Below are 14,761 nucleotides of genomic sequence, written 5' to 3'. Positions count from 1 at the left end.
GTTACAGTTTTTAGGCTGGAAAGACACGGTGGTAGTCCCGCGAAACTTTTTCAGCCCTGTAGTGTTTTTCTCATTTCATCTACAGACTTTCTTGTCCTCCGACAACCCGTTAAGAACCTCATTGTACACTCAGAGGGGTCGCACAGCTGTCGGTATTTTATTTTACAAGACTGAAAAGGCCTGTGAACCACAATATGTGGGGTTTTAGCCACAATGATAAACCCAACTACTTTGTTTCTTCCTAAATCATATCAATAGCAAATAAAAGTAAAATTGTTACAAAAAGTATTTACATAGAGTCCCAAAGTACAGTCAAAGGTTTTGACATCCATAACACAGAACAGCCTATTTTTCAAAGTGGTCACAGACAAGATAAGGAGGAGAGATGTGAATTATTTTTACTGATGCTTTTTAAGGAAGATGCTGTTAAAATGCACTTTCAAAACTGTCTATGAGGCCAATGTGTTATTGCTGTTATTGGTGTAGGGGTGTGTGTGTGTGTGTGTGTGTGTGTGTGTGTGTGTGTGTGTGTAAGTGTGTGTGTTGATGCTATAGATGTAGAGATTTTGGCTGACTTACTACTTTAAGACAGTAAATGATTTTCAGTTCTTCATATAAAACTCTGAAGAAGTGAATTTCCCATGTACCTTAAATACTAAGTATGTGGGGTTCACACCACATAGGTCAAGAGCCCCACCTCAGCTGCTCCATAATGAACCAGGCGATCTTGGACTCTGTAGGGCAAGGTCATAGAAAATGGCACTCCAAAATACCAACTGTTCCTTCTCAATATAACCAAAAATATCTGTGAACACCACGTGAATGATACACGCACATGAAACCTTTCTACCATTTAAGCATAGTTTTTGCGAACCTCAGTGGTTAGAATCCAGCCATTTGCATTCATTTAAGTGCATAAACGTTACAGACAACATATATCATGAATCCCAGCTGATGGGATGCCCAAGGTGCATGCACAGACGGTGTGGACTGCCAGTGGGAGAGGCCAAGTCACTCAGACGAAGCCCTCTGAATTAAGACCTCAGCTTGTCTGTCAGTTCCCTTTTCTTTTCTCTATTGTCTATCTTGCCCCCAGCAGGTCCCATGGTCTCACATCGATGCCACTAACGTCTATGTAACGATTCTATGTATTTTGAAAAATTCTTAGCAAGAAGAAAACAAAACACACTGAGAGTCTGTCAAAGGCTATATAATCTAATACAAAAGGGGATTCCCTTCTACTTGTCTGATACAGATTCCAAGAAAATAGTATGAGAAAAGGTTCGCCTTCCTCCTCCTCATCCCCCAACGATTTCTGTTTCTTTCCGAAAGGCCCAAAGACAGATCATTCTTTTTTCAGCTTTTTTGCAAAGGCACCGTAACTACGTACTGAATAAACGAATCAAGGACTAGGATGGAACAAAAACAATCCATTATTAACAAAAATAAATCATACTTCCTGATTCCAAGAGACGCTGGAGAAACAACCCTGTCCTCGAGTGGATGCGATTTACTGATTTGAATTTCCCTCCACACTTTGGCCACACAACACCATGTCCTGGGTCACCTTTACCATTTGGAAATATTGAATCATAACCGCTGACATGCCTTCAAAGGATGTAACAAGAATGAGTATGTCCCAATTTATATGTATTTTGGGGAGCCACCAATAAGAGGTCATTGAAAACATTAACAGGATCTAGCCACATACCAACTGTCACATGTACACAAGCCACATGCGTCAGCGGCCCGCACCCCTAAATGCTACAGGTAGCAGGAAGCCATCTCTTCCACTTAGGTCTGTGTTTCCCCTGTTATCTACCCATGCCTGCCTGCGTCTGTCTCTATTCTCCTTATTCACCTACTCAATCTTAGATCCCTTATTCTGTGCCCTTCTTCACAAGGCTTCATACGCCTGTTTATTATTATTACTTTTTAATTCAAGCACGGGGAATCCATCTCTCCAAAAGATCCACTGTATTGCAAGGAGGGCACCTTTCACGTGCACACAGTTCGGGCTGGGAGGGGTGCCCGGGGGTGGGGGTGGGGGGGGGGGGGGGGGGCCCACTCCATCTCACTGTTAACAACGGTTAACACTGGACTCCCGAGGGCTTGAGAAGCGGCCTCTCGGGCCCACGGGCGGGCTCCTAGGTGCCGCTGACGGCCAGGCGGCCGGCCAGGCCGGGCCCGAAGCCGTGCGAGCGGGCGAGCGCGGAAGGGGAGCGGGCGAGGGGGCGCGCGGCGCCGGGGGCGCGCGGCGCGGGCACAGTACCTGCTGCTGCTGCTGTTGCTGCTGCTGCTGCTGCACGTGCGCGAGGTCAGCCGCCCCCGCGTCCGCGGCCGGCGTCTCCCCGTTGGACCGCCCCTCGCGAAGCCCGGCGCACGGGAGCAGGTGGTTGCCGCCGCTTGACCCGTTCTGGATGGCTGAACCGTTACTTTTTGTCTCAGTCCCAGATTCTTGCATCATGACTCAAAAACCTGAGAGAGGGATTTTCGGGAGGGGGGGGGGCGGGGGAGAAAGAAAAAAGCAGCTGTTAAAACAGTTGTTGTGCACCAGGGGAAGGGCCCTGCCTGCCTTCCACGCTGCCAAACGCCGTAAACAGTTGTCATTTTCTTTCACTCGGTGTGGCCCTGCCAGCGGCTGAGTCCCCTGGTTTGGGGGGGACGGAGGTGTCAGGCCAACTTCAAGTTTTAGTTGTAGACGGTCCTTTAAATTGGCTTTTTCCCCTTGGGGGGGGGGAGAATTCTGGGTGAATTCAGGATTTATGGTTAAATTTCTGTGACTGTATCTCGATGTTTTTGCTCAAAAACCAGAAAGTCGTTCTACGCAGCATATTAGGTGTAACGTTAAATTTTACTACGTGCGGGCTCTGTGGGGGGATGCCACACTCCTGGAGGAATCTTCTCCAACTTCAGTCTATCAAGACTTGACACACACCCCCGGGAGGGCCCCCCCCCCCCCGAGGTAATTCGAGCTGAAAACCCTTAGGGGTCAAAAGCGGAGGAACATTTAAAGATTCGTACTCCTCGGAATCATTCAGGTACTGAAAAGTCTTCAAAATGGGCCATTCCAGTAAGATAGTCCACGTTGAGGGAGAAAAAAATCCCCACTTTTCAGAAGCCAAATAAATTCAGACTCTGATCATTGTCCTATGGTTAAAATTGTCCTAAGAAATCCCATTCAAAGTTAGGTGTTTCTCATGCTGGATTACTAAGCTCTAGAGTTTGGTTTTAAGGCCTGAAAGGTCTGGGCCTTCTTATATTTACTTTGGAGAAAATCTGGCCTAGGCAGGCCAGGAAAAGAAAAGTCTGAATTTGAAAGTACAAAATGTCTAATAAAAACCATATATATATACATACATATATATATATATATATACATATATATATATATATATAAATATAAATATATATATATATATATATATATATATATATAGTACAAGGTGTAAGTACCCAGAGGATATCAACTGCATGCAAATACAGTCCACATTCTGCCCAGTTACTCTCTAGGTACAAAACCATTCTCCTAGGCAGCCAATTCAGCTCTCAGCAAAGGCGTCTGATGATGACAAAAGATACAGAATAATATTTACTAGTACCAATTATTACCATCTATTGATCACCAGTGTTGGACCAAGCCCTCCTGCAGCTGATTTATGTATATTCACCAATTTCCTTCTGAATGCAACTGGTATCTCTAGTTTGCACATGAGAAAACTAGGGCTCCCTGAGAACTGTTTTCATTTGCCCAGCATAAATCTCAGCTAGCTATGGTGCAATCAAGATTTAAACAAGTTCAGTCTGGTGTCAAAGTTCTTAACCATGTCTTTTCCTAAAGCTGAGGTGCAGTGGGGAGCAAACAATGGAAATGGCAGGGTCGTACTCCAAATTCAGAGACTAGGACTTTGAACAGGAAAAAGAACAGCCACTGAAGGGCTTGACAGTTCAAACATCAGAGCTGAGAAATGTCTGAATATTAAAACTGTAATGTGAAATACCAACCTCGGATAAAAGGGCTGAAAACTTCCAACGCAAATATTTTTGCATCATGGAGAGACAGTATTATTAACCAGCGTTACAGACTCCTCCCCTCCACATGAAATAGGTGACAACAGGGAAATTAAAATACCTGGGACATCTTTACAGGAGGCTGCCCTCTTGCCAGAGGTTGGGTTAAATCCCTTTTCTATAGACTTCCATGAAAATCTAATGAAAAATTAAAGGCAGAAAAACTGATATCTTTCTTCATTTCCTTTCAGTGCGTGGTATGATCCAACTTGAGTACAAACTTCATAAACCCAGAGGACTTATTTTTTAAAGTTAATTCAGTCCTGAGGAGGATTAAGAATGGCATTTTTTTTTTTGTTAACAGGTGGGAAACAAAGTCAGAAGCAACAGCTGATTCACTCTCTTCTCCTTAGATCAGACTTTCCAGTAATGAGAGTCCTTTAAAGAGTGCATTCGTATCCTTAGTGTCCGTAGAGTATAAAATCTATCAAAAATACAAATAAAAGTTTCTCTACGATATAAGAACGAGGCGTGCGAGCACCTTGTTCGTTACCAAAAAAGGAATTAATTTGTCACAGCGAGGATTTTTTTTTTTTGTACCCCCTCCAATGTTTCAGTTTCTGTTTCACAAACATGCCCATTTGTATAGAAACAAAGGAAAAGACAGTGGTTAGGCATTTAAGGGAGAAAATGGTGGTCTTAACAGTAGTTAACAAGGAAATTCACTGAATTCTTAGGGTATGTCACAAGCATACCTAAAGAAAAAACAGAAACTTTTTTTTTTTTTTTAACTTTCTGCAAGGCCTGTACATTTCATATCAGGGAATAGGGAGTCAAAGACAAAAGACAAAAACACTGCTTACTATAAAATCTCTACCTGCCCTCAGAAAATGGGGCATATTTAGCCAGATGTCAGGTCCCCGGGGAGCAGAGATACAGGAAGAAGACTGCTTTCAAAGCCTGTGGCCATCGGGACGCCTGACCTCAGAACAGGTGTCTAAGAGACTGGCCCTGCTTCTGTTTCCTTGGTTTGACACCGTGGTGGTGGGTGGATTAAGAACAATCTCCAATCCACAATTTGATGAGAAGGTTTTGCTCTACGCAGTTCTAAGAAGACTGCCAAGTCCTCCAGGAGAAGTTTTGCAGGCATCGTGCCAAGCAACTTGGCTTGCAAATCGGGTCTGTGAGAGTGCAGGCATTGGGACCGAAATTGCATAAAGGATTATTTTGGTCTGAGGATGTCCTTAATTAGTCAAGTGCTAACAGTAGTATGTAGGTTGCAAGATTTAAAATTTCCCATAATCTCCCACACCAATCAGGAGAAAACAGCTTTTTGAAAAGCACATGTGAAAAATTAGGAGTGTCGATGTCTAAGAACATTTCTAACAATATCTGGGCTGGCAATACTTCTTTCTATGGAATGTTCCAAGCCATTTAATAAGGCTTTATGTCTGTACAGCACTTCACAAACTACAAGGCTCTCTGAGGTACTTTTCAAACTCGTAACGAGTCCATCAGGGAGGAAAAGGCAGGTGAAGTTTCTCCCCATTTTACAGATAAGAAAACTAAAGCTCAGCGGGTCAAGGAAAAGATGCAGCCATAATAATTTCCCATTCCAGACATGAATTTGTCCATTCGATAAGTGCCAGAGAATTCCCCGTTTGCAAACTCCCGTGCAGGGCCGTGAATTAGTAAATCGATGAAAAGAAAACTAATCCCCACAAAGACAGTAGGAAGCTGGCAGGTGGACACAGAAAAGCATTAAAATACCAAGATGAAAGTGTCAGCATTCTTTAGCAAACAACGTTATTTGTCTTCTTCTATTGAGTTTTACAATTTGAGCATCACATCTGAAAGCAGGTCAACGTATAGGAGAGGCGTGTGTGTTCTCTAATGCCGAACCCTCTTTTCTTAGAGGGAACCTGTCACAGACCCTCAGTCTGTATAACCTCCACTTCCCTCTGGGACTCCCTGTGCCCAACGAACTGCTTTGCCCCACAGCGAATCGAGAACAAGAAATGATCCACAATCATCCCAAGTGCATGGACGTGAAGTCATGTACCCAGAAGACACGACCACCCCGTAGCCACCAACAAGCCCCTCCAGACGCAAAGACAAATCCTCCTCTGGCTTCCTCTGAATGAGCTGGGTCTGTTTAAGTCACATAGGATCCATTCACCACAACCCTAAGCAGGCTGATGCTGCAACCATATGGATGTCAGAAAGCTTGAACAGCCAGAATGGCCACTTCGTGTCTTGCCTGGAAACATGACAGAGCTGCTGATTTCAAAAGACTGATTTTTGTGCTGAAGGAACATGCAGAAAGGGGCAAGAACAGAGTTTAGCATGCTTATTTATTGTCGTTGCCAACAGGGCATACTCTGGAAGTATTCTGGAAAATTCATAAGGTCCAGGCCAATGTATTTCTAGTAAATTAAAGCAATGCTTTATTATTATGATTATTTCCTTGGTTACAGTGTTGATGCTGAAAATTTAGGGAAAACAGAGCCCTTGTTATCATATGCTTGTGGAAGATTTTAAGCTAACAAAAAGTTCAGTCTCGATTCCAGGGCAGTTAATTAAGGTTGACCAAGTCAGGCAGAAGTAAATTAACTCGGCTGATCAATTATTTATATGAAGCAGAATAAATGCCCTTAAAGAACTTGGTCTGTTCATGAAAGGGTGTGTAAATTAAACTAAACATAGTTTTGTAAAATGTATTTCTACTTCTATGGGGGGGGAAGAGAAGAGACGTTAATTGATGCCAGAGATGACGTGGTTCTCCTCCTATCCGAAAGGAAAGATCCTCTTTCTCATCGTTCATCATGGGCCATGAAAGAAGGAAAACGGAATGCGTTTGAAGAGCTAAGAGAAGCTCCTGGAAAGGAAGAGAGGGAAATGAAGAGAGGAAGGGGCTTGGGGAGGGAGGGACAGAGACGGGGAAGGAGGAGAAGTGAGAAGGAAGGAGGGACAGACTGAGGGATGAGAAGGAGGGAAGGAGGAGGACAGTAACTCTAAGAATGGAGAGACGGTGTGAATTGCTGTAATTTGGAATCACTGACCATCATCGGTTAGACTCCGTGCAGAATGGACAAGAATAAAGGCGGGAGTGAGTCGAAGCTCTAGTTCTAAGAGAAGTACTGATGTTGCATCATGATGATTCAAAATCCATACTGGTCATCACGTTCGTGCCATCAGGAAAGAAGAAAAACTTGTCTATGTGAAGATATAACGCATACATTTACTTCTGGGTCTCATCGGGTAAATGAACCGTTCCCTTTCAATGTGCAAGTGGTTTACCTGGCAACATAATACACATAAAGGAGTTTTAAAGAGCAAGGTGCAGCTGAGGGACTTCTTCCCCAGCAGCCGGCAAAGAGCAAGGTGGCAGGACACTAACCCAGCGCCTTCCTCTCAGTCCTCTTGCAAGATTTTGAATCCTCCCATTCAAACTAGGGACTCAAGAGCAGAGAGCAACCCTGAGGAAAGTCGAATGGAGACTTTATGTTTCCTAGCATGAGGCACAGAGAAGAAGAAAGACTGGTGGGAGGATTACGGAAGAAGGTGAAGAAAGGGCAGGATGGAAGGGCCACAACTGGCCCCAAGATGCAGACTTGTTATCCCTAAGTGAGGATTTCATAGCATATTCTCGAAGGGAAAAAAAGGGTGGAGGGGGGGGGAAGGAAGAACGAAATAAGAGAAAAAAGTAACACCAGCTGGTTAATTTCTCACTGAGATCACTCCCACAAGTTGTGAACGAACACTTCAGACACTCCTGTCCGTCTATCCACTGCCCCCACTGGCAGGGGCCCCAGTTTCACGGAAAGACTATCCAAGGGTCAAGTTTAGGAAGAGAAGTCAGTGTGCCGCCTTGTGTTATGAAAGCGCTATCTTCCAATACCAAATTTTCATAATTATAACAGAAAGGCGTAAATTTTCTAATGCATGGCAGTTCAAAAAGTAATCAAGGGAATGAGCCGGAGGGCTATTTTAATGTGTGCAAAGCTAGTGACCCACAGTAAATGGGAGGTAAGCTACAATGAATGCAAAGTAATGTACGCATACTCAAGTCCTGCTCTGATGAGGGACGGCTAAAATTAACACCCAATTAATTTCCGAATTGACAAACAAATGAAACCCATAAATCTACTTTCTCATTAATTTTCTTGTGGCATAATTTAAAGCAGTAATATGAGGGCAAAAACTGAGCATTATCCATCATAAATATCAAAAAGATAGCACTGTAACACCATAAATTATGCATATTACCTGTTGTTAAAAATGATTTATGTATTATCAACTTTATCGTGCACTGGAAATATCTAGATCTATCTTTAAAAATCTAGAATTTCATTTAGCGCTCAGGAAGAAAGCAACGAAATAGTCAAAAACGCGTCTTAAAAAAAAAAAAGGCTATTATATAGCCATATGTGAGTTGAGGGCAAAATTGGAATCCTTCAGGCTGAGGATACCATGGAAGTGTCAGGCTGGGCGTCTCAACAGAGAAAGAAACAGCTCCAGGAGCACGCCTCCCACAAAGCCCCGGTACATGTGTCCTAAAGGAGCATTTCCTAGAGGAAATGTGGGGCTTGCTGTGGGAAAAGGAGTGGGTATAGGCAAGGATGCCCTGAATACACCTCAGAGAGTCAGAGGGGGAGAGCCCAGGGCTCCAGGTGCTCAGTTGGGTGAGAAGTCTGGGGAGAAAAATGGGCTCACTGTTAATAATGTAATATGGTAGCATGCTTACCTTTATAGTTCAAAGGAGGAGAACAAAAAAGAGCTAGGGACTAGTTTGTATTTATCAGTCAAAGGGTGCCTGGGTGGCTCAGGAGTCACAGATCTGACTTCAACTCAGGTCATGATCTCACCGTTCGTGAGTTTGAGCCCCTCATCAGGTGAGCTCGTGCCCCACTTCGGGTAAAACATGAGCCCCAGGTGAGCCCTACTTCTCTGTGTATTTCGGAAGCGCCCTGTATTTATCAAGTTAATGGATGAAGAGGCATTCGGAGTAAAACGATCCCCTTCCTGGCCTCTCCACCTCCATTTTGTTAACAACAACTTTTTAAAAAAAAAACCTTCATTTTCAACTATATTTTCAGGTATACCTTATATATACAGTAGCTCCCCTTATCCATGGGGGACACGTCCTGAGACCCCCAATGGATAGATGGTACCGAACTCTATTATACACTATGTTCTCTTCTATATATACCTACATACCTATGATAGCATTTAACTTAGAAATCGGGCACAGGAAGAGGTTCACAATAATAAATAATAGGCTAGAACAATTATAATGTTATAAACTAATAAAAGCTATGTGAATGTGGTCTCTCTCAAAATATCTTGTTGCACTGTACTCACCCTTCTCCTTCTCGCGATGACATGAGATGATAAAATGCCTACGTGATGAGCTGGAAGTGAGGCGTCTGACCTAGGCGTTGCGACACATCCTTCGGGCAGTACCTCGGAAGGAGGATCATCCGCCTCCTAACACCAGCTGACCACCGGTAACTGAATCCACAGAAAGCAAAACCGTGGATACGGGGGACCACTGGGGTAGGGATTTAAATACCTAACTGCTGAGTTTGTAGGCAAATGAGTGAATGACACTGGAGAAAACTCCAAGTCCGACCTCCCAATCAAATGAAATCAGGAGCTTGTGCTGGCCTCCACCTGTACGTTCCTACTTTTAAAATACTCTAAGTCCTGTACCTCCTTTGGAAAGTCTAATCGTTTTGGATTTCTGAAACTCAGAAACTAACTTAAGCCATTAAATCATTTTATAAGTCACAATGGAAGGAGGATGGTCCCAATCGTTGAAAATTTAAAGATCATCAATCGACGAAAAACTCCACGCAAAGCCACGGTCGAGAGTTAATATTCAATTCAGCTGGACTGGAAAAAGGTGGCGAGCAGGATGTTTAATTTTCCCTGTAATGCATGACTCGCAACAGAGTTAGAGGAAGAGGGTGGTAATAAAATAATGTTCCCAACAAAAACATGACTTCCCTTCTCTACCAGGCTTTCGACGTAAAGACAGAAGACTCTGCATTTCCCAAGAAAAGGAATTCCTGAATTCCAAACCCGAGGCAGCAACCTGTTCAGAGGAAGTGTGTGGGTCTCTCACCGGCTGTGTTAATCGAACTTTTAGAGTCTTTGTAAGTCATCAATAAGTGCAGATAAAGACACCCACCCCTGTAAAAGTTACAAACGTCCAATTTATATTTTCAGAATGTCAGCTACCGTGGGTCTTGTTTCCCTTCCCTCCTGGTGGACGAGAGTTTAAGTGCTGTAATCATAGCAACTGTGGGCAAACCAAGGAGGTTAGAAAGGAGCCGCTCTAGGAAACAGAAGCACAAAGGAGAAGGCACACCCACTCCCGGGCATATTAATCCAGACGGACTCAAATAATGAAACAGAGACCAAAAAGGAGCTTTGCCAATCCTGTGCTAGGCTGCTGGCTTGGTCACAAGGAAGCCTCTGCAGCTTAGGGTACGACGGGGCCAGGTGTTCTAGGGAGCTTAATGAAAATGCATTGTGACGGAACCAGAGTTGAAGTTTGAGAATGAACACGGCCGGCCAAACTTGAATCGTTTCGAACATTCAAACAGCTGAACTGTCACACATAGCCCGGTGGAATAAAGTGGCCAACCACCAGGCCAGAGTATTATTATTATTTTTTTTTCATTTCCATATTTTATACAGTTTCATATACGCGGGGGCAGGTTCCTAACATCAATTAATGACTGGTGGGCGCAATGAGACACACTTCACGCATCTCCTGCCTTTGCCTCCAGCCCCTAGCCGCTCTAGCGGCCAGAGCGAACAATATGTTCAGAGCATCACGGCCGTTCAGTGAATGCAGGTCTTCAGAAGTCAGTGCTTCCGTTTCTCCACTGCGTGCAAGGGACAATTACTCAATTTTATCCTTCAAAAACTTCAGTATGCATATACGTACTTCCCCCCGAAACTTGCTCTTACAGATAGATTAACAGGCTTTCTCCTGATATAAAAGACCTCAATATGTTGAAGGTCATTACCCCCAGCCTCCACCCTCAACCCACTCCGTGGTTTATCCTTGTAATTTATGGCAAATGCCAGCAGGCCCTGCCTAGTATTGAAACACAACACAAATTCAGAAACAGCAACAAACAAGAATTTAAAAAAAAACAAAAAACAAAGATGATGTCAGCTGTTTTCTCTGCTGTTTGCAAAACATGACAAAGGACAGGCTAATGTTTGGTATTGTCTAATGTGACTCCTAGTGACCAAGGGACAACAGTCACACACATCAGGCTGAACAAGGAGACACAATGTCTCCTTAACCACAAATGAGAGAATGCATAAAAGTCATTTTAAAATGAGACAGGTGAGAATAACAGGTAAAAAATTAAAACACTGGCTTGTAAAAACATTATCAGGTGTATTAATTGTACGGATGTCTCCGCTTGTATGTATCACAGAGAATTTATTCACAATACGTTAACCTCAAAGTTAATCTCCCCGTTTCAAACTTGAGCGAGTACACACATCACACAGGATCCCATGGAGCCCACACAACAACACCCAACGCACGCACACAAGAACACAAAATCCAAGGATTGTACCTTTGGAAGGTGACTGCCTTGTTCCTAGCACTAGACTTTTTCTCCTACACCTTCTAAGTCCTTGTTTGCTCCACAAAGAGTTTTGTAGCCATCTGATGTTCTATTACTAAGCTAGTGGCCTTTCAGGAGAGCTCTCTCCCTTCTGAAAAAAGCAAACAACTGCATAGATATCATTACACTAAGGAAATCTCTTAGAAAAACCAAACAACTTGCTAATCTCTCCAGCCCCTTCATCCAAGCAAAAGATAAGAAAAGCAAACCTAAGTCTGTTTCAACCACATTCCAGGGACAAGTTCCCCTTTTTCTTTCTTTATCAAAATTCTACTATTTAAGTTTTTTTTTTTTAAATGTGTGTGTGTGTGTTTTAAACAGACCTTGCAGGATAAACCACTGCTCGCACCCCGCAAACAAAGCAATATTTGTTTAATAACGATTGCTGCCATGGGTACAGTAAACAAGGGGCCCAGCATTTGTGTTTATGAACAAACACATCATCTTACAAGAGTAATTTAACATTAACCAGGTGGAATAATCAACAGATTTCATAGGTGACACCAGGGGCAGGACTAATGTAAACAGGGCTAGGGAGGAGAAAGGGGCCACTCTTTGGGAATCAAGGTCGAGGTAAATGCATTACAGAGTAAACAGCTGCAAAGAAGGCAAGATAAACAAACAGTCATTCTTCTGACATTTAGAGAGGCAGAAAGGTTGTATGTTACACAGATCAGCTGCTGACCACCATGAAATCAAACCAGTTGGAGACCAGGCCTGCTTGTTTGCACAATGCCATGTTTGCTTATAAACAACAATTTGCTGTTACCAACGTCGCATTACTCATCATCACATAAGCCAGAGTGAATCAAGTGAAATCCGGTTAACTCTTTACTGGCGACATTACTCAAAAAAACAAAACAAAAAAAATCACGGCCCCCTTTAAGAAAATTACCCCCAGATGAAGCAAACAGAGCTCAGTCAATGCCTTTTTACTTCCTGCCTCGTAGATAAAAATAAAGCACCCACATGGTTTAAACTCCTAAGGATTGGATTTGGTCACAGCTTTAAAAGACTGGAATGTTTTCATGCTTGAGTAACTACACATTCATCTCCTGGGCTCATCTTCTTTTATCAATGAAATACACGGGTGAAACACTGATGGGGATCTTGAATGTTTTACCTAGAAGGAAAGCCCAAATGTGCCCTCTGCCCAAGTTTCTCGTTCCAAAATACCTTTAAGTGCACTGGATCCACACACGAATAGATGTTTCTCAACTACGATGAAACGATCAAACTGTCTCAGGGTATGATTGTGCTCTTAAAAAACAGGACATAAATAAATGAATCAGTTGATGTTACATAGAGCCACTCAGGAGTTCAGTGTGTCAGCTCATCAAAGAAATCTGAGGCTTCGAAAGAGTGAATAAGTTCAATGTCTCCACTAACAGAAGTGTTATGAAGAATTGTTTTATCTTCAAAAATTCGCTTCATGTGTAAGAACGTGTAAAACAGCTTGCTCTATGTTATAAGAAAGCTATCCTGTTTCATTGGAGAGACTGTATTTAGATGTACAGTTTGCAATTAAAGTATTATTTTTAATCTACAGATTCTCTAACGTTTCTAAACTACTTAATTGTGATACGTGTGAATGACATCTCTCCACTACTTAATAGTTAATAAGCAAAAACATAGTGAAAATCGGTTTGGTAATTTGTATCTTACATTTAGTGTAAGTTAATTAAGTTTTTAAAAATCTGTGTACTTAATATTTAATAAGCAAAAACACAGTGAAAACCAGTTTGATAATTTACAGCTCACATTTCTTTTAAGTTAATTAACTTTTTAAAATCCTGTGTTATGTTAGCCCAACGTACAGTAAAACACTGCTGGATATCCAAAGCAAAATTTGCAAAGGACATACTAAAGTCATACTTTAGTCAAAACTAAAGACATACCTCAGAGTATTGTGGCAGTGACATTTATTAAGCATCAGCATGCTGGAATTTCCAGCTCTGTCTAGAAAGTGTAACAGAATTGTCGTGGGCCCTTTGCCCACCCCTGATGCCCACCGCCCAGTCCGGCTATGAACTTCTTTCTTCACCTTCCCTAGCTGCTCCTGTTCCCCCATCTCCTGGATCTATAATCCAGTCTTTGTTCTGCCACCCTAACATCACTTCCTTTTGTGTTCTGTCTTGTGCTGCGGTTTGTCTCCCAAGTCCCTCTCCCTGCTGACAGTCTCCTTTCCCCAAACCACAGCAGCCCCCGAAGCCTCGATAAAGAACTGGAGAAGAAATGTCCAACGAGCGCTCTGTGCCCAAGCAGGAGGGAATTTCTCAGGCTCGTGTGTGGATGAGCCTGTTGCCACTGTGTGGACACAAGGAAGGCACACTGGGACCTCTCCCTTTCCTGCCCTAGAAAGCCCTCTGGGGCTCGAGCTGTCCCCACTGCCCTGGAGAAGGAAATCCAGCCTTGCTCCACTCTGGATGATGAAACCAGTCTGGCTGCAGGAACAGCTAAACACCAAGACTCTTCCTCAGATGCTTTGGGAACTGCATGTTCTCAAATTCCAGGCTTACTGCTCTCTGCACACGGCCTAGATGATCAGGAGACAAAGAAAAGTGAAGCGCCTTGTCTGCCGCTCCAGTAAAACTCGAGAGAGAAAGAATCGAAGAAGGAAAAGCAGAATGCTGTGAGTGCAATCCTTATTCCCCATCTCTATTGCACACTGCTTTTCCTGGAGTTCTCTTGACCTTCATTTTTATTTTCTTTTCCTAAAGCCTGGATGAACTAGACTACCAGCGAAGGATTACAAAGAGGGTTTACAATTCCAAAAGGAAATCCAAAGAGTTGTAACCATGTCGCTTGATAAAGGCCAATCATAACTGAGCCCTGGAGTTTTGAAAATCAAGCTAAACCGGGGCACATGATCATTACCCAAATGAGGACTCGTCCGTGTTCAAAAACGGTTTTACTGTTTCCTTACTAACAACAAGATAAATAGTGTGCCTTTTCCTCTGCCTCAGTTGAGGTGGTAAACATCCTAACGCACCTTCAGTTTTAGAGGCATGTGCCCAGTGTACTTATTTTGTTCCCCACAGAGCCCACCTTTCCCAAGCCTTATTTACAAAATAAAAGAAAATAACTGT

General features: G+C 43.1%; 1 protein-coding gene across 4 annotated transcripts in view; it reads right to left on the bottom strand.

Moving 5' to 3' along the window:
* FOXP1 (forkhead box P1) overlaps window positions 1–14,761 on the bottom strand; it is a 512,105-nt gene that overhangs the window by 237,352 nt on the left and 259,992 nt on the right. For all 4 annotated transcript variants that reach the window (XM_040492170.1, XM_040492176.1, XM_040492172.1 and 1 more), the window contains exon 4: window positions 2,273–2,478. In XM_040492170.1, the coding sequence (XP_040348104.1) occupies window positions 2,273–2,467 (195 nt within the window). In that variant the 5' untranslated portion in view covers window positions 2,468–2,478. The remainder of the gene's footprint in view (window positions 1–2,272; window positions 2,479–14,761) is intronic.

This window comes from Herpailurus yagouaroundi, unplaced genomic scaffold (genome assembly GCF_014898765.1).
Source record: "Herpailurus yagouaroundi ecotype Mexico unplaced genomic scaffold, PumYag 183, whole genome shotgun sequence".
Lineage (NCBI taxonomy): Eukaryota > Metazoa > Chordata > Mammalia > Carnivora > Felidae > Herpailurus > Herpailurus yagouaroundi.
This window is presented reverse-complemented; position numbering and strand designations above follow the sequence as displayed.